Source organism: Lithobates pipiens, unplaced genomic scaffold, assembly GCF_037356315.1.
Source record: "Lithobates pipiens isolate NorthernLeopardFrog02 unplaced genomic scaffold, aLitPip1_a1.2 Scaffold_17, whole genome shotgun sequence".
Classification (NCBI taxonomy): Eukaryota; Metazoa; Chordata; class Amphibia; order Anura; family Ranidae; genus Lithobates; species Lithobates pipiens.
Genome location: NW_027507755.1, coordinates 8,588,693 through 8,609,866, shown reverse-complemented (window position 1 = coordinate 8,609,866; position 21,174 = coordinate 8,588,693). Strand labels below are relative to the sequence as shown.

General features: G+C 42.2%; 1 protein-coding gene across 4 annotated transcripts in view; it reads right to left on the bottom strand.

The window, feature by feature from the left end:
- Window positions 1-21,174, bottom strand: part of VSTM5 (V-set and transmembrane domain containing 5) — a 92,771-nt gene that overhangs the window by 26,682 nt on the left and 44,915 nt on the right. For all 4 annotated transcript variants that reach the window (XM_077484979.1, XM_077484981.1, XM_077484978.1 and 1 more), the window contains exons 2-3: window positions 3,857-4,183; window positions 3,627-3,764 (exon numbers count right to left, since the gene is read on the bottom strand). In XM_077484979.1, the coding sequence (XP_077341105.1) occupies window positions 3,627-3,764; window positions 3,857-4,183 (465 nt within the window). The remainder of the gene's footprint in view (window positions 1-3,626; window positions 3,765-3,856; window positions 4,184-21,174) is intronic.

Genomic DNA, 21,174 nt, shown 5'->3' with positions numbered 1-21,174 from the left:
CATCACCAGCCCCCTTACATCAGAGTGTCCCATCACCAGCCCCCTTACATCAGAGTGTCCCATCAGCACCCCCTTACATCAGAGTGTCCCATCAGCAGCCCCCTTACATCAGAGTGTCCCATCAGCAGCCCCCATACATCAGAGTGTCCCATCACCAGCCCCCTTACATCAGAGTGTCCCATCAGCACCCCCTTACATCAGAGTGTCCCATGAGCAGTCCCCTTACATCAGAGTGTCCCATCAGCACCCCCATACATCAGAGTGTCCCATCAGCACCCCCTTACATCACAGTGTCCCATGAGCAGCTCCCTTACATCAGAGTGTCCCATCAGCACCCCCTTACATCAGAGTGTCCCATCAGCACCCCCCTACATCAGAGTGTCCCATCAGCACCCCCTTACATCAGAGTGTCCCATCAGCACCCCCTTACATCAGAGTGTCCCATGAGCAGTCCCCTTACATCAGAGTGTCCCATCAGCACCCCCTAACATCAGAGTGTCCCATCACCAGCCCCCTTACATCAGAGTGTCCCATGAGCAGCCCCTATACATCAGAGTGTCCCATCACCAGCCCCCTTACATCCGAGTGTCCCATGAGCAGCCCCCATACATCAGAGTGTCCCATCAGCACTCCTTTACATCAGAGTGTCCCATCAGCACTCCCTTACATCAGAGTTTCCCATGAGCAGCCCCCTTACATCAGAGTGTCCCATCAGCACTCCCTTACATCAGAGTGTCCCATAAGCAGCCCCCTTACATCAGAGTGTCCCATCAGCACCCCCTTACATCAGAGTGGCCCACTGAGCCATCGGCCCACCGGGAAACTCCCGGTAGTCCCAATGGCCAGTACATGCCTGGCTGGGAAGATGGCGTTTAATATTGAGGAACATAGTATTATATATATATAATACATAATATATATATAATATTAATATGAACATATTAACATATATTAATATATATTAACATAACATATATAATACATAATATTGAGGAACATATTTCATACAAATCAAAACAAACAGAATACTTGGTTATTTAGGTTTTTGTTCGCTTGTATTTCTCTATTGAATAGCAGCTAGAAAGAAACAGTGAAGTGTCAGGTGTCAGGCCGCGTACACACGCGGGGACTGTTCGCCCAACTTTGTCCGCTGAACAGTGTTTCGGCGGACAGTCCGCCCGTGTGTGGGCTTTCAGCGGACAGTTTCAGCGAACAGTCTGCTGAACAAAGTTTTTCGGAAATTCCGAAAAACTGTCCACTGAAACTTGGTTTCAGCGAACAGTCCCCTCGTGTGTAGGCTTGTTCGTCAAACTAAGTTCCGCGCATGCTCAGAAAGGATTTACACGCCGAAAGTTGTAATGCAGTGTATAGGACGTCGTATTTTCCGTCCCGTCGTACGTGCCGTTCACGTCATCGCGCACGGTTTCAGCAAACTGTTCGTTCGTCGTGTGTGGGCAAGTCCGTCCATGCTAATTTTGAGCGGACTGTTTGCTGAAACTGTTTGACGGACAAAGTTGAGCGAACAGTCCCTGCGTGTGTACGCGGCCTCAATGACATGACTACTTGATAAAAAAGACAGAGCAATTAAATTTTTTTTGTTTTATTGTTTGCAAATCTCACCTAGGCTGACCATAAGGCACATTTTGATGTTATTTCCATTGAAGGCAACATGAAAAATTTCACAGCGAATCAGATTTGGTAAAATCATACCGCTGATCCTTAATTCTAAATAAAGCCCTAGAATTGGTTTCTCAGCAATCATTTGAGCCAGACGAAATCTCTTGCTTTAACCAGACACTGATAGAAGGCACAAGACTCTCTGCTCTAAATGCTAATGAGAAAAGGTATTTAGCAGTTTATATTTACTAGAATAATTGCATTTCCTTGTTGTGTGTACTGTGGGAGACCAGATATAGGGAATGTGGGGTCCTGGGTTTAGTAACACTTTAACCGCTTCAGCCCCAGAAGATTTGGCTGCTGAATGACCAGGCCCTTTTTTGCGATTCTGCACTGTGTCACTTTAACTGACAATTGCACAGTCGTGTGACGTTGCACCCAAACAAAATTTACGTCCTTTTTCTTCCTACAAATAGAGGTTTATTTTGGTGGTATTTGATCATCTCTGCGGTTTTTATTTTTTGCGCTATAAACAAAAATAGAGCAACAATTTTGAAAAAAAACACAATATTTTGCACTTTTTGCTATAATAAATATTCCCATTTAAAAAAAAAAATCTAATTTCTTTCAGTTTAGGCTGATATGTATTCTTATACATATTTTTGGTAAAAAAAATGATAAGCGTATATTGATTGGTTTGCGCAAAAGTTATAGCGTCTACAAAATATGGGATAAATTTAAAACAATTTTTTTATTATTTTTTTTTCTACTGGTAATGGAGGCAATTTGCGATTTATATCGGGACTGCGGCATTATAGCGGACACATCGGGCACTTTTGACACATTTTTGGGATCATTGGCATTTATACAGCGATCAGTGCTATAAAAATGCACTGATTACTGTAAAAAGGTCACTGGCAGGGAAGGGGTTAACACAAGGGGGCTATCAAGGGGTTAAATGTGTTCCCTAGTGTGTGTTCTAACTGGAGGGGGGAGGGGCTGTGTAGGGGAGATGACAGATTGCTGTTCATACTTTGTATGAACAGAATCTCTCTCTTTTCTCCCCTCACAGAATCGGGATCTCTGTGTTTACACACATAGTTTCCGATTTTCGCTGTATCATGAGTGACCGCACGAGCCCGGTGGTCATCATGCCGGCTGGTCACTCGCATCGTATATAATTCCCAGTATGTGTCGCGCTCAGGGTTCAGACTTACCATAAGGCTTGACTGGGCTCAAGCCCATGGGCCCCACCCAATAGGGGGCCCAGTGGGCCCCGCCGAGATACATAGCCAACAGTCCCGCCCAGTCCCGCCCTATGATGGACATAACACAGCAACTGGGCGTGACTGTGAGCAGAGCCGAGTACACTCGGCTACTCTCGGCTCCGCTCGGGACTGCGAGAGGACCCGAGAGCCACAGAGAGGACCCATAAGCCGCCAAGATACACAGGACTCTGTATCTCGGTGGCGCCATTTGTAAACTTCAAGACTGAAATGACAAGGCTGCAAATGACACTGGGGCAAGGCTGCAAATGACAAGACTACACTGACAAGGCTGCAAATGACACTGGACAAGGCTGCAGATGGATGGGCAAGGCTGCAGATGGACACTGATAAGGCTGCATTGATGGGCATTTAAATGTATGTTTATTTCCTTAAACTTCCCTCCTAAAAGTTTTTTACCTTAAAATTCCCTCCTCAACTTGGGATGCGTGTTATATGCCGGCATGTGTTATACACCAATAAATACGGTAATGTATAGAAGGTAGGGCCGAAAGTGACTCAAGCCCAGGGACCCCCACCACCCTAAGTCCTGCCCTGGTCCCGCTCTGATCAATGGTTGACTAGTGAGCTACTCAAAGCCACTGGCAATTTATCTCATTAGAAATAGCCCAGGGGGCAACTTTGTCCTACCCTGGCCTGGGGTAATGCATAGACACATATACACAACAAAACAACACATACTAATATAAAACACAACTGTGTTCTAGTACAAGACTGCGTTACCTCGTCGGTGCTGTTTTCTCTTCTGGCAGATGTTAATGCATTTATTACACACCCACATGAGACAGACTAAAACTGCCGACCCAGCAGCCAGGAATGCTATAAACACCGCCACAAAATATAACTCCTCATAGCGGACCTCTGGAAGGAGAGAGATGTGAATAAGACATACAATAGGCAGTAAGTTGAGTAATGTCTAAAAGAATCATCAGAAATCAAAGGACAGCTTCTACCATGGACATTGAGGATGATTGTACTCTGTTTGATGTTGCCAATTTCATCGCTCAGGGTGATCATGTAGAACCCAGAATCTCTGACCTCCACGTTCAGGAGCTGTATAGAGCCATTGTCGTAGTTGTGAACGCGCCCACTGTAACTACTGGAGATGTTGATGTAAGAGTTCGTCTTCCACTCTATGATGCATTGCGACTTCCAGCTGGACATGAACTGCCACTGAATCCATGATGTTCCATTACAGGTGTAGTCGACGGACAGGAGTACATTCTGCATCACTGTGGCGTTTATGATGGGATCTGGGATGAGCAACATGATACCTTTGCCTGAAGGAGAAAATATTCAGGACACTTTAGTTTTGATATTCTCTTCACAAGCATCAATTCAAATGTTTTAGGACAAACCAAGTGTTAATATGTTGGCCAAAAAAATAATGCTAAGCGATTGATTATAGTTTAGATCAGTCATTCTCAACCAGGGCTCTGTGGAACTTTAGGGTTCCTCCAGAGGTTTCTAGGGTTTTCCTTGAAATGTGGTTGGTGGACCTCCCATCTTAAGGTTCCTGCATAGTTGAATGAATGAATAAATGAAATACTTGTACAATGCGAACTGAATCGCCTCTAGGCCTCTAGCCTCTAGTTGCAGGGCTAATGCCACTTGTCGTAGACAATCGAATGACACCAATGATCTTCTTAGCAGTCTGAAAGTGTAGCAATTTGACCACCACTTAAAGAGTGGCATTCTTCCCACTGGCCACCAATGTTAGGGACATTTTTCCCACTGACACTTATTAAACTGGTTTTAGAATAGGTTTCCCAAGACCTGAAAATTTGTTTAAGGGTTCATCAGGGATAAAGAGGTTGATTAAATCTGGACTAGAATGTTTCAGGGGTTGACTTACTAATGGACTAGAGCAGTGATGGTGAACATTGGTACCCCAGATGTAGGCAAAACTTATTTTTTTATTTGGATAGAGTAAGGGAGGGCAGTGACCCATCAGTTTTTTTTTTTTTTTTTGCTATCTGTGTTATCGTGGAGATTTGCCTTCACTTCCTGTTCCATAGGCAAAATAGGAAGTGAGGAGGAAACCCCTGCCAACTATGGGAAGTCCCCCCCCCAGCTCACCAGAACTAGTGTCCCCATTGAATGATTTCCCCCGCATTACTTTATATGGGGACCAGTGGCGGAACTACCGCCATAGCAACCCACGCGGTCGCTATGGGGCCCGCAGTCGCTATGGGGCCCGAAGCCTAGTGGAACTGCTGCCGAATTGGGGCCGCTGCCGAGCGGTCCGGGGCTCGGCAATGCATTGGCAAGCTTCTGTCCTGCCCAGAACACCGGCGTCAGCCCCCTCCCAGCGTCGTGACGTCACTCGGCCGGAGGCTCGATGGGCGGAGCGTCAATGCAGAGCTACTGCAGCCTGCATACACAGGAACCAGGCAGCACCGCCGAGGAGGAACCAGACTCACCCTCACTTGCAAAATTTGCAGACCATTCATTGCAATCAGACAGAGGTACTGTACAAGCTAAAGTAAGCTGATGCAATGATGGGGCCAGACTGCAGTCTAAACATTTTGAACTGTCTGTGAGTTTAACTGATTTTTATAATATGCAGCATGGCGGGGGGGAGGGGGGTGAATGTCCTGCACTGGTCACTGTAATTGTATTAATGTCCTGCACTGGTCACTGTAATTGTATTAATGTCCTGCACTGGTCACGGTCGAATGATTTTACTGGTTACGGTCACTGATGAATGATTTTACTGGTCATAGATGAATGATTTTACTGGTCACTGATGAATGATTTTACTGGTCACGGTCGAATGATTTTACTGGTTACGGTCACTGATGAATGATTTTACTGGTCACAGATGAATGATTTTACTGGTCACTGATTAATGATTTTACTGGTCACGGTCGAATGATTTTACTGGTTACGGTCACTGATGAATGATTTTACTGGTCACTGATGAATGATTTTACTGGTCACGGTCGAATGATTTTACTGGTCACGGTCACTGATGAATGATTTTACTGGTCACGGTCGAATGATTTTACTGGTTACGGTCACTGATGAATGAATTTACTGGGGGGGGGGCTGTTTGCAGGGGGGGCCCATACAACATTTTGCTATGGGGCCCTGTGATTTCTAGTTACGCCCCTGATGGGGACATCCCCAAAATTTGGGATTTTTTTGTTACTTTTACTTTCAATGATAACGGTAAACAGGACAAATAGAGAAAGTGGAAAAGGGGGCACAGACAGCAATAACAAATGTTATAATCTTTCTTCACTCTAGCCAAAACGAAAGTAATTTTTACTTTATTTCCAATTTATCTAACCCCACAAACAACAACGAAAAAACAAAACAAAGAAAAAAAAACACACTTTTTTTGTTTTTTGTCAAGATTATACCTTGACTGTTACTTAAGACCTCTTATCACATCAAACTCAATGATTACCTTTTTCCTATATAAGGTTAATGACATATAAATCTAACCATTATATTCAATCAGATTACTATACCTTAACAACATACATATGCATATTCAGTTATCCCCCTCCAAAGATCTATCTCATTGTTAACTTTCTTCAACATCTTTATTATGGTCGACAAATTACTCAACTAAGTTAGAAACTAACCACCAGGACCAATTTAAAAAAAAAATTTTTTTTAGGGCTTCTCCTATGTTTATATGCCAATTTCTCCCTTTTTTAACTTAAAGCAGAGTTACAATTAAAAAAAAGAATTAAAAGTCAGCAGCTACAAATACTTCAGCTGCTGACTTTTAATAATTGGACACTTAGCTGTCGCAGGGTCCAGCGATGCGGGGGAATGAAGCCTCACTCATATCCCCCTCCTCTCTGTGGCACTGGCTTTGTCACTGTGGGCGCTTGGCTACGCGATGTGACTGGCCGGGCAATCTGGGACCTGTGATGTGTCCCAGATGATTGCCGAGAGGGAGGGGGGAGAGGTTTGCCAGGAGGAATTGGGAGCGGGAACCCTCTAAAAAGAGGGTTTCCACTCCCCCCCCAAAAAAATTACATACCAAATGTGGCATGTCAGGGGGTCACCTTTCTTTAAAGCGGAAGTTCCATTTTTGGATGGAACTCAGTTTTAAAATTAATCAATTCTAACCATTGTGCTATTTTTGGCAAAGTTTGATATCCATTTTTGTAATATAAGTTTACTGGCTATATACATAGATCTTAACCACATCACATGCATTTCAACTGGGAGAGTGTCTTCCAGTACAATCCCTAGCAATGCGATTTTTGGATTAGGCTGCATCTGTGTAGAAAGTAGGGTATTTAAGGTATCAAATACAAACACCCAGTAGCAAAGCAATTTGGGTCATCGCCATAGCATAAGTGTACCCGATCATTAGTACACCTTGGGCAATTTGGTGTAATTGCTTTACCTCAAGAATGTAACTTTAAGGGAGTATAGTGGGATCTATGAATAATGAATAATTGGGTCAGACATTTTGAGGAGGATAAGGATACTCTGAATAAATTCTTCAAAGCTTGCTCCCACTCCCAATCACTAAGAGTCTCCAAGTCTCTACGCCATCGTCCAAGACTACCATCTTGTATTTTAGTTCCAACTGTCCTTTGTAGGGAAGAGTACCTATCCCCAATAAGTCCCTGTTTAGAGTGTCTTATAGTTACTGCCATCGCTAAAATTAAGGATGGAGTATATTTTAGTTGAAAGGTCGTGGCCTGACTCTGCAGAGCATGCCGTAACTGTAAATATTGAAAAAAAAATTTATTAGACAGATGATATTTCTCTGCCAATATATCAGATGGTTGTAGAACCTCGTTATCAAAAAGTTGATGAAGTAACACAATACCGGCTCTCTTCCATGAGTCAAAATTTTCGAGTTTTGCTACCTTAGGTAGTTGCAAATTTTCCACATGGGCATACATTAGGTATATCCCTCATCAAAAGTTTCTTGTTTGACAGTAGTCCAAATTTTATAAATGAAATGAAATGTGGGAAAACAGTGTTTACTATGGAAGTGATAAGCTACTATTAGCTGCACTGGGGGATCCATTGGCAGTTGGGAAAATATAATATGCTGTCCTCTCGATTTATATCATTCCAACCATATATTTGCTGAAGTTGTGATTCCAGACATTAGGAACAGCTTAACCTCCTTCATCCTTAGGCAACTGTAGAGTTCCCAGTTTAATCCAAGGGCATTTATATCTCCAAATAAGATCTCTAAACAAAGTATCTACTTGTCTAAAAAATATTTCTGAGGCAACCATACAGGACAATTATGTAGAAAGTATAGTAGTTGTGGCATCCAAAACATCTTTATCAGATTGGCTTTGTCAACTACTGTTAGAGGTAACTTACTCCAAATTTTCCCCACTTGTTTAAAGACTTTTTCTGTTATTTTGTCCTATTTGTTATTTGCTTCACAATAAAAAAAATAAAGTATCTTCAAAGTTGTGGCATGTTCTGTAAATTAAATTATGCAAATCCTCAAAGAATCCATGTGAATTCCAGGTTGTGAGGCAACAAAGCACAAAAAATTCCAAGGGGAGTGAATAATTTTGCAAGGCACTGTACCTCTAAAATTTAAGGCAACAAATTAGCTCCATATATTTTATAGACCTCCCCTGGTAACCCATCTGCACCTGGGGTTTTATTATTAGGCATACCGGAAGAAGCAAACTGGAGTTCTTCTAAAGTCAGAGGTTTATCCAGTGCCTCTCTGTCAGCTGCAGACAATTCTGTTAGCGTAATGGAATTAAGAAAAAGTTTCACTTCGGTCTCTTTATAAGATACTTTACTACTATACAAGTTTTTAAAAAAAATCCAAAAACACAGATGATATCTCTGCGGTAGTACGTGCAATTTGGGGATACTTGCAATTCTACCACTAATGACACTTTTTTTTTGAGCTTTTACTATTGTTGCTAAGAGATGGCCCGTATTTTCCCCATCCTCAAAATAAGGTTGCTGAAGAAAGAAACGTTCCTGTTCTGCTTTTTTACGGGAAATATTGGCATATGTCTGTTGTTTTTGGATCCACATCTGTTGAGCTTCTATAGTGGGATTCGCTATATATTGAAGTTCTGTCTGTAGAACATCTTCAAACGCAGATTGTTCCCAAGCCCTAGATCTCTTTTTCTTTTTTTTTAATTTTTAGAAATAAATAAGCCTTTTATATAGGCTTTTAAAGAGTCCCAATAGATCTGCAAAGATAGAGAGTGCTTGTTAACAATAGTTTGCCTTTAGTTAAACTTTAAGTAAATATCTATTTCATGTGAAGACATAGAGGACATTTATGTTTAACAGCTCATGCACTTTTCGTGAACTGAGCCTTTAATGTTAGTCATATGCTGTAACGCTTGGGCACGTTCCTTAGTAATACTATAAACATTAACTTAATAGTAAATGAAACACAGAACTGCCATTTACAACCACACTATCAGTGCAGCTTTATAACTGATTAATGTTTTATATAGGTAATAAATCAGAGGGAGTCTCCGGGATGAATAACCTGGAATACGAAGGTGCCGCAGTGCTGGTATGTCTATGGAATGTTTAGGATCTTTTAAAGGTGAATTCTAGCTATGACTTATATAGCACAATTACAATGGCCCAGCTTGGATGCACCACAGCTGGCCAATCCCTGTGGAGGTTGGAAATCACTGTAGAAGACACCGGTACTACAGTGATCCCTCCTATCTTCTAGGTCCTGTGCTGATTGGCTGCCCTGCTGCATAGTGAACATGGGGGTCGCCTGTACTCCTGGCATTTTTCTTAGAACCCGTTCACACTTGAGTGTTTTTTCAGCTCAAAGCTCAAAAAAGCTCAACAAGAAAAAATCCCATTAATTTCAATGGCCCCTGTTCACATCTGAGCGTTTTGTCACTTGTAGCAAAACACCTGTCACTGAAAAAAGTACATGAGCTACTTTTCATGCTGATTTTAGCATTTTTGTCCCCATAGACGCCTTAAAAAAAGCAACATGAAAGTTTTTTTCAATCGTTTTGTCGTGCGATTTCTGCTCAAACAGCAGCTCTCTGCCACTTTTCAGCAGCACTTCACACCTTTTAATTGAGAAACACCTGAAAAACGCCTATTATAGTTGCAAATCTGCTCCGAAAAATGCTCAAAAACACCTGAAAAACAAAACACTTGAAAAAAATGTCTGAAAATCACTAATCTGAGTTATGTTGCCACTCCAAGCCCCTGCGTGGGCAGATTGGATGCTTTTTGTTATTCTTTTAAAATGTAATAAAATATATTTATTTGTACCAGAAAAAAAGTCTGAAAATGCTAAGTGTGAATGTTAAAGAATGCAAAGCATTCTGTTATTGGATGGGGGGGAGGGGATATTGTGATGTCACCGGCTGCCTCTATTCATCGTCCAATCAAAGAACACCTTGCATTCATTGACAAAAGCTCAAGGCGTTCTGTAAATGGCAGTAGACCGTAGACCCCCTGTGTTCACTATGTAGCAGAGCAGCTATTCGGCATCGGTCCCAGCATAGTGCTGATCACAGTAATAGCGGTGACTACTACAGTGATTTCCAATCTCCAGGGGACCCCACGTGTGTGGCATATACATACTTACATTGTTGGAAGGTGGAATTCAGCTTTATCTCATCAATATAAAAATAAAATAAATAGAATTTAAACTGTACAGTATGTTCAGCCAAAACCTTTTCCTTGCTTTTGACATTTCGGGGAAGGGTTTGAACCGGTCAGGTCTTTTACTGTTAAATGGGGCCCCGATTTCCCCTCACTTCCTGTACTGCTGACATTTTACCAAACAGGAGGTGATGGTAACTCTTTAACAGCAGCACAGGCTAAAATACGAATGCTTTTTTTTAAATTTGTAGGGGAATGCTAGAACCCCTGTCAGGTTTTTATTTCTGTTTGTGTCTGTTACAGATGTTCCTTTATTTCCTGTCTGGTGAAACTGTTGCCAGCAGGACAGGAAGTGAGGGGAAATCTCTCTAATGGAGCCCCAGATTGCAATAGAAACCTAATCCTTCCAAAAAGAAGTAAAATGTGTTATTGCAGAGCGTGTCAATTGTGCTTAGAATTTAGGAGCCAGCTAAAAAAGTTAGAAGACAGTTTTTTTAAATCAGCTGTCCAGCGCCCAGAACTGTATGTCTGGGGCGTTGGGCAATAAGAATTTCTCACACCTGATGCCAAACGAAAACAAAAAAAAGAAAAACAAAACTTTTTTCATTTGTTATAACATTCTGCAAATACGTTTTTCTCCTTCACTGATGAATGCGCTGATGAGACTGCACTAATGGGCACTGATGGGCTGCACTAAAGGGCACTGATGGGCATTGATGAGGTGGTACAAATAGGTGGCAATGATGAAGCTGCACTGATGGGCACTGATAGAGGCAGCACTGATAAGCACTGATAGGCTGTGCTGATGGGCACTGATGAGTTGGCACTGATAGGCTTTACTGATAAGCTGCAGTGATGAGTTGGCACTGATGAGCACTGATGAGATGGCACTGACAGGCAGCTACGATGGGCACTGACAGGTGGCACTGATGGGCACTGACAGACGGCACTGATGAGGTGACACTGATAGGCGGCACTCCCCCAGTCAGCAGCAGTAAGGACTGATCAAGCCCCCAGTCCAAGGACGGACTCTGCTGGGGACACCTGATGAAAGGACGGACTCTGCTGGGGTCACGTGATGGCATCTGGTGGCAGGCTAGGTGGCAGGTGACACGCACAGGGCTGCCACTGATTCTGCATTATGGCGAGTTGAATGATTTAATTTTATATTACAATGTAAGAATGTGCTTCAATCATCATGACACCATAACAACCATGGTGCCAGGATGATTGAAGCGTTAACACCAGGTGTTTGGATTATCTGGTGTTTGGTGTATGGAGTTTTTTTTTTTTTTAATTGTATGTTTTATTGAAAGTCTTCAAAGATACATAGAAAAAAGTAACATCAAATAGTTGTCAGTATCATAAGATGTAAAAAAAAAAAAAGAACAGGAGAATATAATCAATCAGAGGAAATAGAAATAGAGAACAAGGCCAGTAAAGTTCAGGTTACAGTGTCATCAGTTGTACAAAAATTAAACTTTAATACTTCTAGAAATCGAGGAGAGGGGATTACGAGGGAGAGGAGGAGTGGGGAAGGACCCAAAGAGTGGGCATACTGAGTGTATTAATATATCACACCGTGAGAGTAGTCACTTGTCCAGGGTTGATAGGATCTCAGGGTTTGGAGTATCTTTATCTGCTGATTGTTAAACTTTATGGAATACACATAATTTTATTGTGGTGTAGGATCTGGCGCCACTTTCCCTCCATCTCTCTCTCCCTCCATCACACGGTCATCCCAGACTCTAACCACACCCCTTTGAGCCATGCCCCTTCAAACTAGGCCCAATATTGTGTGTTAGCCACACCCAATTTTCGCCACGGCGTGCTTAGCGCGCATTTTTCTTTCCCCACTATGTCACGCCTACAAACACATGACCCGCCCCCTAATCATAATAACACTCCACTTACAGGCAAAAAAGCGTCCCTATACATTTTTTTACAATGTTGGCAACTATGATGTTGTCAGACGAGATGTCCAGGTACTCAGGTGAGACACCAGTATAGTGTCTGAGTGTCTGCAGACAGGTGGCATCCGTGGGAAGTAGCATGACTCAGGCAGAGCAGGAGTCAGGAGAAGTCAATTTAAAGCCAAGGTACCGGGTGTGGACAAGAGCCAGCGTGGTCCAAGTCCAAGGGCAAGCCGAATTGGTAATGGGTAGCCACAGATGCAAGGGTATCACAGGAACAAATGCACTGGAGAGCTGAAGATCAACCACCAATCATAGAGGGCTCCCTTATAAAGGCCGTTTGGCTCCAGGCCGGAAGAGTGCATGGCTGTGTGCATACATTTGTGTTTGCTGGCGTGCCTCTGGCGGCCATGTAAGATACTGGCAGGAATGCCAGGTCTTCGTGAGCCTCTGTTGCAGATAGTGTCCTAAAAGTGGAATTTTAAATCTCTACTTTAACCACTTGCAGACCGGACCATTTTGCTGGTCAAAGACCAGACCACTTTTTGCGATTCGGCACTGCGTCGCTTTAACTGACAATTGCGCGGTCGTGCGACGTGGCTCCCAAACAAAATTGGCGTCCTTTTTTTTCCCACAAATAGAGCTTTCTTTTGGTGGTATTTGATCACCCCTGCGGTTTTTATTTTTTGCGCTATAAACAAAAATAGAGCGACAATTTTGAAAAAAACGCATTATTTTTTACTTTTTGTTATAATAAATATCCCCCAAAAATATATAAAAAAACATTTATTTCCCTCAGTTTAGGCCGATACATATTCTTCTACATATTTTTGGTAAAAAAAATCACAATAAGCGATTATTGATTGGTTTGCGCAAAAGTTATAGCGTTTACAAAATAGGGATAGTTTTATAGCATTTTAATTAATAATTTCTTATTATTTATTTTTTTACTAGTAATGGCGGTGATCAGCGATTTTAATTGTGACTGCGACATTGTGGGGGACCCATCGGACATTTTTGACACATTTTTGGGACCATTGTCATTTATACAGTAATCACTGCTATATAAATGCAGTGATTCCTGTGTAAATTACACTGGCAGTGAAAGGGTTAACCAGTGGGTGGCAGTGTAGGGGTTAAGTGTTCCTAGGGGTGTGTTACTAACTGTGGGGGGGTTGGGCTTTCATTTAGTGAACACTGATCTCTGCTCCAATCACATGGAGCAGAGATCAGCGTCACTAGTTGCTAGGCAGAATGGAGAAATGTTGTTTACACAGCATTTCCTCCATTCGGCCGCTCCGTGAGACGATTGCAGGGATGCCCGCGGCGATCGAGTCCGCGGGTCCCGCGACCGGACTCACGGAGGCCCCGACCAGCGCTCTCGATGGCAGGGCGGCATTGAATATTGGACGTACCTGTACGCCAATATGCCTGCCCGTGCCATTCTGTCGACGTACATCGTTGTGCGCTGGTCGGGAAGTGGTTAAAGTGGTTGTAAATCCTTACATATACCCAGTGACGTGATTGGCCTTGGGTGGTACACAGATGAAACAATTCCACCTGTTTAGTTGCAGTCCTCTCTTCTCAACAGCCGTTCTGAGTGCAGAATTTATGCAGCTTGTCTGAGCTTTCAGAAAGCAAGGCGGTAGTGAGCTGAAGGTATATTCTGTAGAGCTCAGTGAGAGCTGATTGGAGGGAAGGGAACTCACCCCCTTTCACACAGCACAAAGGAACAGAGCTGAGGCTATCAATCACAGGCTGTGTGCTGGAGCTCTCCCATCACCTTTTTTCACTTGGTGTTAGGAAAACTAGTCAGAAGTCGATCATGCAGATAGCAGAAGAACGAAGCATCAAACAGAAATGATACTTTGCGCTCTGGATTGAGACACGTACACAATATAGAGGGATATGCTTTGTTCATATTTCAGGTCTAAGGTGTACAACCATTTTAAGGGTTTACACCACATGCAGACCAGTGTGTTTTTTTTTCTGCATCAAAAACACATGGAAAGTAGGTTATATGGTTTCCAATGGCATAGTTCACACCCGTGCAGTCAGTTCCAGTGCTTTCCAGATCCAGAAAAGTAGAACATGCTGGATTTTTCCTGCACTGGACTGTACTGAAAAGCAGCAAAACGCATTAAAAATCCACCGGAATGTACTGGAAGGCCCTTTCACACCGAACGCAGTTGGAAGCATTTTGAACTGCTCTCCAACGACAGCCCAAAATCAAGGTAAAGTTCATATCATTGCAGTGCAGTTCAGTGCGGCTAAAAAAAAGTAGAGCATGCTGCATTTTTACGCTACAAACGTGCTTCTAATGCACTCCACCTCTTTAAGCTAAGCCCAAAAACGTATTGAAAAATGCACTGCAAATGCCGCACAAAACACATGCAAAGTGCAAGTCAGGTGGCCGTCAAGCGCGCTTCAAATGCATGTAAACATGCAGTCAAAAATGTGCAGCTATGTGCAGTTTCTGGTGTGTGTAAATCGGCCCGAGTGCATCAAAAACGCACAGGACCCCTGTACAGTGGAAAAAAAACAGGGAAAGAAAGAAAAAAAGCTTCCGTAATGCATTCGGAAATGCATAGAAAATGCACTGGAACGCGCCAAAAATGCATTAAACACACGCATGCAGAAATGGAGTGCATTTTTGTGGTGTGAACCAGCCCTAAGGCTCGATTCACATCTATGCATGTTACTTTTAGCATTTCTGCAGTGCTTTCTTCGTTTTTAGACATGTGTTTTTGGCACGTTTGTGATGCGTTTTTGATGCTTTTTTTCTTTTTATTTGGCCAATTTGTTGTTGGGCAGATTAAATAATGCAAAATGCATCAAAAGTGCACTAAGGCTGGATTCACATCTATGCATTTTTAGTGCTTAGATTTGAACTACAGAACGTGCTCCATAGGAAACCATGTTAGATGGACTGTAGTGCAAATCTGCAAAATGCAAAAAGCACTAAAAATGCTTAGATGTGAATCAAGCCTAAAAACGCACTACATGCTTTTCTGCAGCATCTCCATTCAGGTCTATTGAACAAAAAAAGCATTGTTTTGCTTTAAAAAAAGTCCCTGACCCTTTCTAAAAACGCAGAGGCACAAAAATGCATTGATGTGAATGTGTTCCATAGGAACCCATGTTAAAAAACTCCTGTATAATGTCCTGTATTTCTGCAAAAAGCATTATCGGAATCTGAAAACCCTTTTTAACAAGGGGCCCCCCAGAACCCAGTCTCTCCCCCATGTGAATGAGTATGGGGTACATTGTACCCCTACCCATTCACCACAAAAAAGTAGTGTAGTGGGAAAAAATACAGTAGACAGTTTTTGACAAGTCTTTTATTAAAAATATCTTCTTCTTCCCTGCTTCTTCCTCCATCTTCTCCCGCATCTTCCTGCTCCGTGCTTCTTCTCCTTCTCCCACTACTTCTTGCGCTCTTCTTCTTCTTTTTACTGTGTTCTTTGTCCGGTGTTCTTCTTCGCCGCTACTGCCGACAACCCTCCTCCGATGCTGGGTCCAGCTGATCTGCCGTACCAATGTCAAGCATTTCTTAGCTAACAATGGGGTGTGGCCATCAGACAGCATCATCCAGGGGCCATGCCCCCTTGTAATGTCACCACCCAGGGCGTGATGGGTCTGTGACATCACAAGGGGAAAGGGCTTCTGGGTGACATCATCCGATGGCCATGCCCCTATCATTATCTAAGACATGCTTGACATCGTTATGGACAGATCAGCAGGACGCAGCATCGGAGGAGGGTCGTTGGTGGGGGCTGCGGCAGAGGAAGAAGAATACTGGACAAAGAAGACAGGAGAAAGAAGATGAGCAGAAGAAGAAGCGGGAGAAGGAGAAGCCTGGAGGAGGAAGATGCGGAAAAAGATGTAGGAAGACCAGAGGAAGAAGAAGATATTTTTAATAAAAGATTTGTCATAAACTGTCTACTGTATTTTTTCACAATACACTACTTTTTTGTGGTGAATGGGTAGGGGTACAATGTACCCCATACTCATTCACATGGGGGTAGGCTGGGATCTGGGGGCTTCCTTGTTAAAGAGGGCTTCCAGATTCCGATAAGTCTGCCGCCTGCAGACCCAGACAACCACCGGGCAAGGGTTGTCAGGTAGAGGCCCTTGTCCCCATCAAAACACCCACCACCCATGTTGAGAGCATGTGGCCTGGTAGATTTCAGGAGAGGGGGGGCACTCGCTCGTCCCCTCTCTTTCCTGACCTGCCGGACTGCATGCTCGGATAAGGGTCTGGTATGGATTTTGGGGGCGAACCCCTCCAAATCCACACTAGACCCAAGGGCCTTGTATGAACCTGGGGGGGACCCCACGCATTTTTTTTTCATGATTTTTTTTTGCCAGCAGTTCTTTTTTTTACATTCAGCTGTCAGCGGGGAAGCCTGCTAACAGCTGAATACTCATTGGTTGTTAAGGACATGCCTGCCGGCTTCCTGGCCCCTTTTTTAGCAACCAGTTATATACAGTGAATGTACAGCTAAATAATAAAAACACTAATTGCGGCGAAACCGCAATAAAAATCACGGTAAAAACACACTACTTGCGTTTTAGATGCAGGTCCATTGAAGTCTATTACATGCAAGATTTTTTGCAGGAGAAAAAGGTCCCCTTTCTAAGGCTGGATTCACACCTATGCATTTTTAGTGCTTTTTGCATTTTGCAGATTTGCACTACAGTCCATCTAACATGGTTTCCTATGGAACACGTTCTGTAGTGCAAATCTGCAAAATGCAAAAAGCACTAAAAATGCATAGATGTGAATCCAGTCTTAGATCCCGTCACCTTGTGGACCTTCGATATTATGTCTGCGATTAAAAAAAAAATGGATTTGACCACGGGATCATTCTTCCAAATTGCTACCTGTGTGGCCTTTGGGTATGTGGGAAGAACTTTTCTCCAGGACAGGTAAGTCTTTTTACCCTTCTGTTATTTTTTATTTATCCAACCCACCATGATTGCTTATTGTGTGAGTAAAATCCGGATTCTGTAAAAGAATTGAAATGTCATCCCTAATGATGTGCTAGGAGTCATTTTTTGTGTGGACTTGTCTATATATTCTAATAGGACATATGATTTATTGATATAAACTTCAGTATTCATTCTTTGAGACTATTTTGAATAATGTTTTATTCATGGGAATTTATCACCAGACAGCAATTGATTTGCTATAAGACAGTTCCTGGCAGGAGACAATAGGAATACATTAATGACTGGTGAATGGATTTGGTCCAATTATATTAATGCAAGTCATGTCGTATATCAATGCAGAACGCCTAATATAACAGTTATCCCAACTGAACTTTCCATTTAAATCAGCATAATACATTTCAAAAAAACTAAAGGTGTTCAAACTCTGAGGTCTCTTTCAGACAGGCAGTGATGCTGCTTACTTCCCTCTAAAAATTGATGATCCATAGTGGATCATTTTTCAGAGGGTGGTATAACAGTGGTTGGCAGGTGTTCAGGAGAAGCTAATTCTGCCTCCTGATACCTGTTTTTTTTTTCTTTTTTTACCTTTTTCTTTAATTGCTAATTTTGGGTTGCAGGCGACGCAACCAGTCGCACTGAGATATGTGGGGCCCCTCCAAAACTGTGCTTTGCTTGCATTTGCACTGTAGCCCCACTGATCTCAATGGGTGAGTTTGACAGGAGGTGCCACCCATCAAGCCTGTTCCCTGGCAGCATGCTGCAGAAAAGAATACTTGCTATTTGTGTAAGCAGTGGACTCTCTACAGATAGCCCCTGCTAGAGCACCCTATTCTGCAAAGCTAATGCTTCCTGCTGATTGGATATATGTGCCAGACCTCTAGAGAGAAACTACTACTTCCACACAGAAAGAAAGGGTCCTTCTTGCCAGCAAAATTGTGCCCCCCCCCCCCATCCAAGGTAAAGTTTGTGGCCTTAAAGAATAGAAGATACTGACAGAGCCAAGGACAGGCTGTATAGGTGAAGCATTCATAATAACTGTTTTAGCAGATGTCCTTGTTATTGAGAGCCTTTTGGTGAGTTTTCATCGAGTCTCGCTTTTATTTATTTTTTTATATCATCCTTTTATTTCATTTTTATTGAGTCACCTTTTCAGGTTTTGAGCCTAAATTCCACCTTGTTTTGATTTTTCATTGAGTCCCCATTTTATTACGTTTTTATCGAGTCTCCCTTGCATTGAGTTTTTTCTAAGCCCCATTTATTTATGTTTTTAGTGCATCCCACTTGTATTGAGTATTTATTGCGTCCCCCTTGTATTGAGTATTTATTGAGTCCCCCTTGTATTGAGTATTTATTACATCCCCCTTGTATTGAGTATTTATTGAGTCCCCCTTGTATTGAGTATTTATTGCGTCCCCCTTGTATTGAGTATTTATTGCATCCCCCTTGTATTGAGTTTTTATTGAGTATTTCTTAAGCCCCCCTTGCATTGAGCTTTTATTGCATCCCTCTTGCATTGAGTGTTTTTTGTGCCCCCCCCCCCCCCTTGTATTTAGTTTTTATTGAGTCCCATTTATTTACGTTTTTATGGAGTCCCCCTTGTATTGAGCTTTTATTGAGTCCTCCTTGTATTAAGTTTTTATTGAGACCCCTTGTGTTAGGTATTTATTGAGTTTTTATTGAGACCCCTTGTGTTAGGTATTTATTGAGTTTTTATTGAGACCCCTTGTGTTAGGTATTTATTGAGTTTTTATTAAGTTCCCTTGCATTGAGCTTTTATTGAGTCTCCCTTGTATTGAGTTTTAAATAAGTCCCCCTAGTATTGAGTATTTATTGAGCCCCCCTTGTATTGAGTATTTATTGAGTCCCCCTTGTATTGAGTATTTATTGAATCCCCCTTGTATTGAATATTTATTGAGTTTTTATTGAGTCCCCCTTGTATTGAGTTTTTATTGAGTCCCCCTTACATTGAGTATTTATTGCATCCCCATTGTATTTCGTTTTTATTGAGTCACATTTATTTACATTTTTATTGAGCCCCCCTTGTATTGAGTATTTATTGCATCCCTCTTGTATTTAGTTTTTATTGAGTGCCATTTATTTACGTTTTTATTGAGTCCCCTTCGTATTGAGTATTTATTGCATCCCCCTTGTATTGAGTATTTATTGAGCCCCCCTTGTTTTGAGTTTTTATCAAGTCCCCCTTGTTTTGAGTTTTTTTTTTTCGTTCTCCCTTTTATTACGTTTTTATTGAGTCCCCCTTGTATTTTTTTTTATTGAGTTTCTCTTGTATTGAGTTTTTATTGTGTCCCCCTTGTACTGAGTTTTTACTGAGTCCCCCCTTGTTTTGAGTTTTTATTGCGTTCACCCTTGTATTAAGTTTTTATTGAGTCCCCCCTTTATTGAGGATTTGAGCCCCCCCCCCCCCCCACCTGCGCTGAGTCCCCCTTGTATTGAGTATTTATTAAGTCCCCTTGCATTGAGTTTTTATTGAGTCCCCCCTTTTATTATGTTTTTATTGAGTCTCCCTTTTTATTGAGTTTTTATTGCATCCCCCTTATATTGAGTATTTATTTAGTTTTCGCTGAGTCCCCCTTTATGTGTGAATTACAGTCTTTAAGTTTTTTTTAGATATACAAATGAAAGTGATCAGATGAATACAAAATACTTTATCAGTACATGCTAATGTTTCACAAGCCTTTTTTATGTTCATTAGTATACTAATGATGGGAAAAGGAGTAACCGGGGAATGCATAATAGAAGCAGATTAAAATTCAGCTTTAACTAGCAGTAAAATAGTTTTCACACTAGCTGACCACTGTTGTTTCAGACACCATTGAGTTGCACTAAGGCCCCTTTCACACTGGGGCGGTGCGGGCGTCAATGGGTAGGAGCGGTTTAGGAGCGGTTAATACACCGCTCCTTTCACCGCTCCAAAGATGCGGCTAGCAGGACTTTTTTCAACGTCCTGCTAGCGCACCGCTCCAGTGTGAAAGCCCTCCGGCTTTTTTGGAGTGAAAGGGGTCGGTTTTTCAGGCGCTACACAGGCGCTATTTTTTGCGCTGTAGGGCCTGAAAACCGCCCCAGTGTGAAAGGGGCCTTACTTTTACTTTCCATTACAAGATCATCACTTACACTCCATATACACAGTCGGAAATTCAGACAGGAAAAGTCTGATCGGATTATGTTGTCCGAAAATTCGATCGTGTGTGGGCTCTATCGGACTTTTTCTGTTGGAATTTCCGACTGAAAAAGTTTGAGAGCTGGATCTAAAATTTTCTGCCCAAAAATCAGTCGGAAAAAATCTGATGGATTTTGTGGTCAGAATGTCCGACCGTGTGCATGGGGCATAACTCTCCAATGCAAACACAGAGCACGTGCACAAGTGAGGGGATAGCAGGGTTTCTCAAATGGGATTTGAGGGCTAATTACACCACAGTGGCTGCAGCTACAGAGGTCATTGAGGAATAGTTTTATAGCTTATTTATTGCTAGTTACAAGTATATAATTAGGTTTAGATAATTCCCATAGCCTTGTCACAGTTTTACTTTAAAACTGTGAAATGATTGAAACAGTGGGTGGTAAATTGCTGTGGACTACTCAATTCCATGCAGTCGCAAAGCTGATGGAAAACTTGACACGCTGCAAAAATTGTCAAGTGTATAGAAAGTGTATAGTCAGCTTATTTGTCAGGTATGAATGACTGAAAACAATGCAAGCCCTATGTCTCCGACATTTTAACTCAGCAGTGTCTTATTGGGGAGCCTAAGTGACTGCAGTGAACTTCAGATATCTTCTAGATAGAGAGTTTCTGGATGTATGTAATACAATATAAA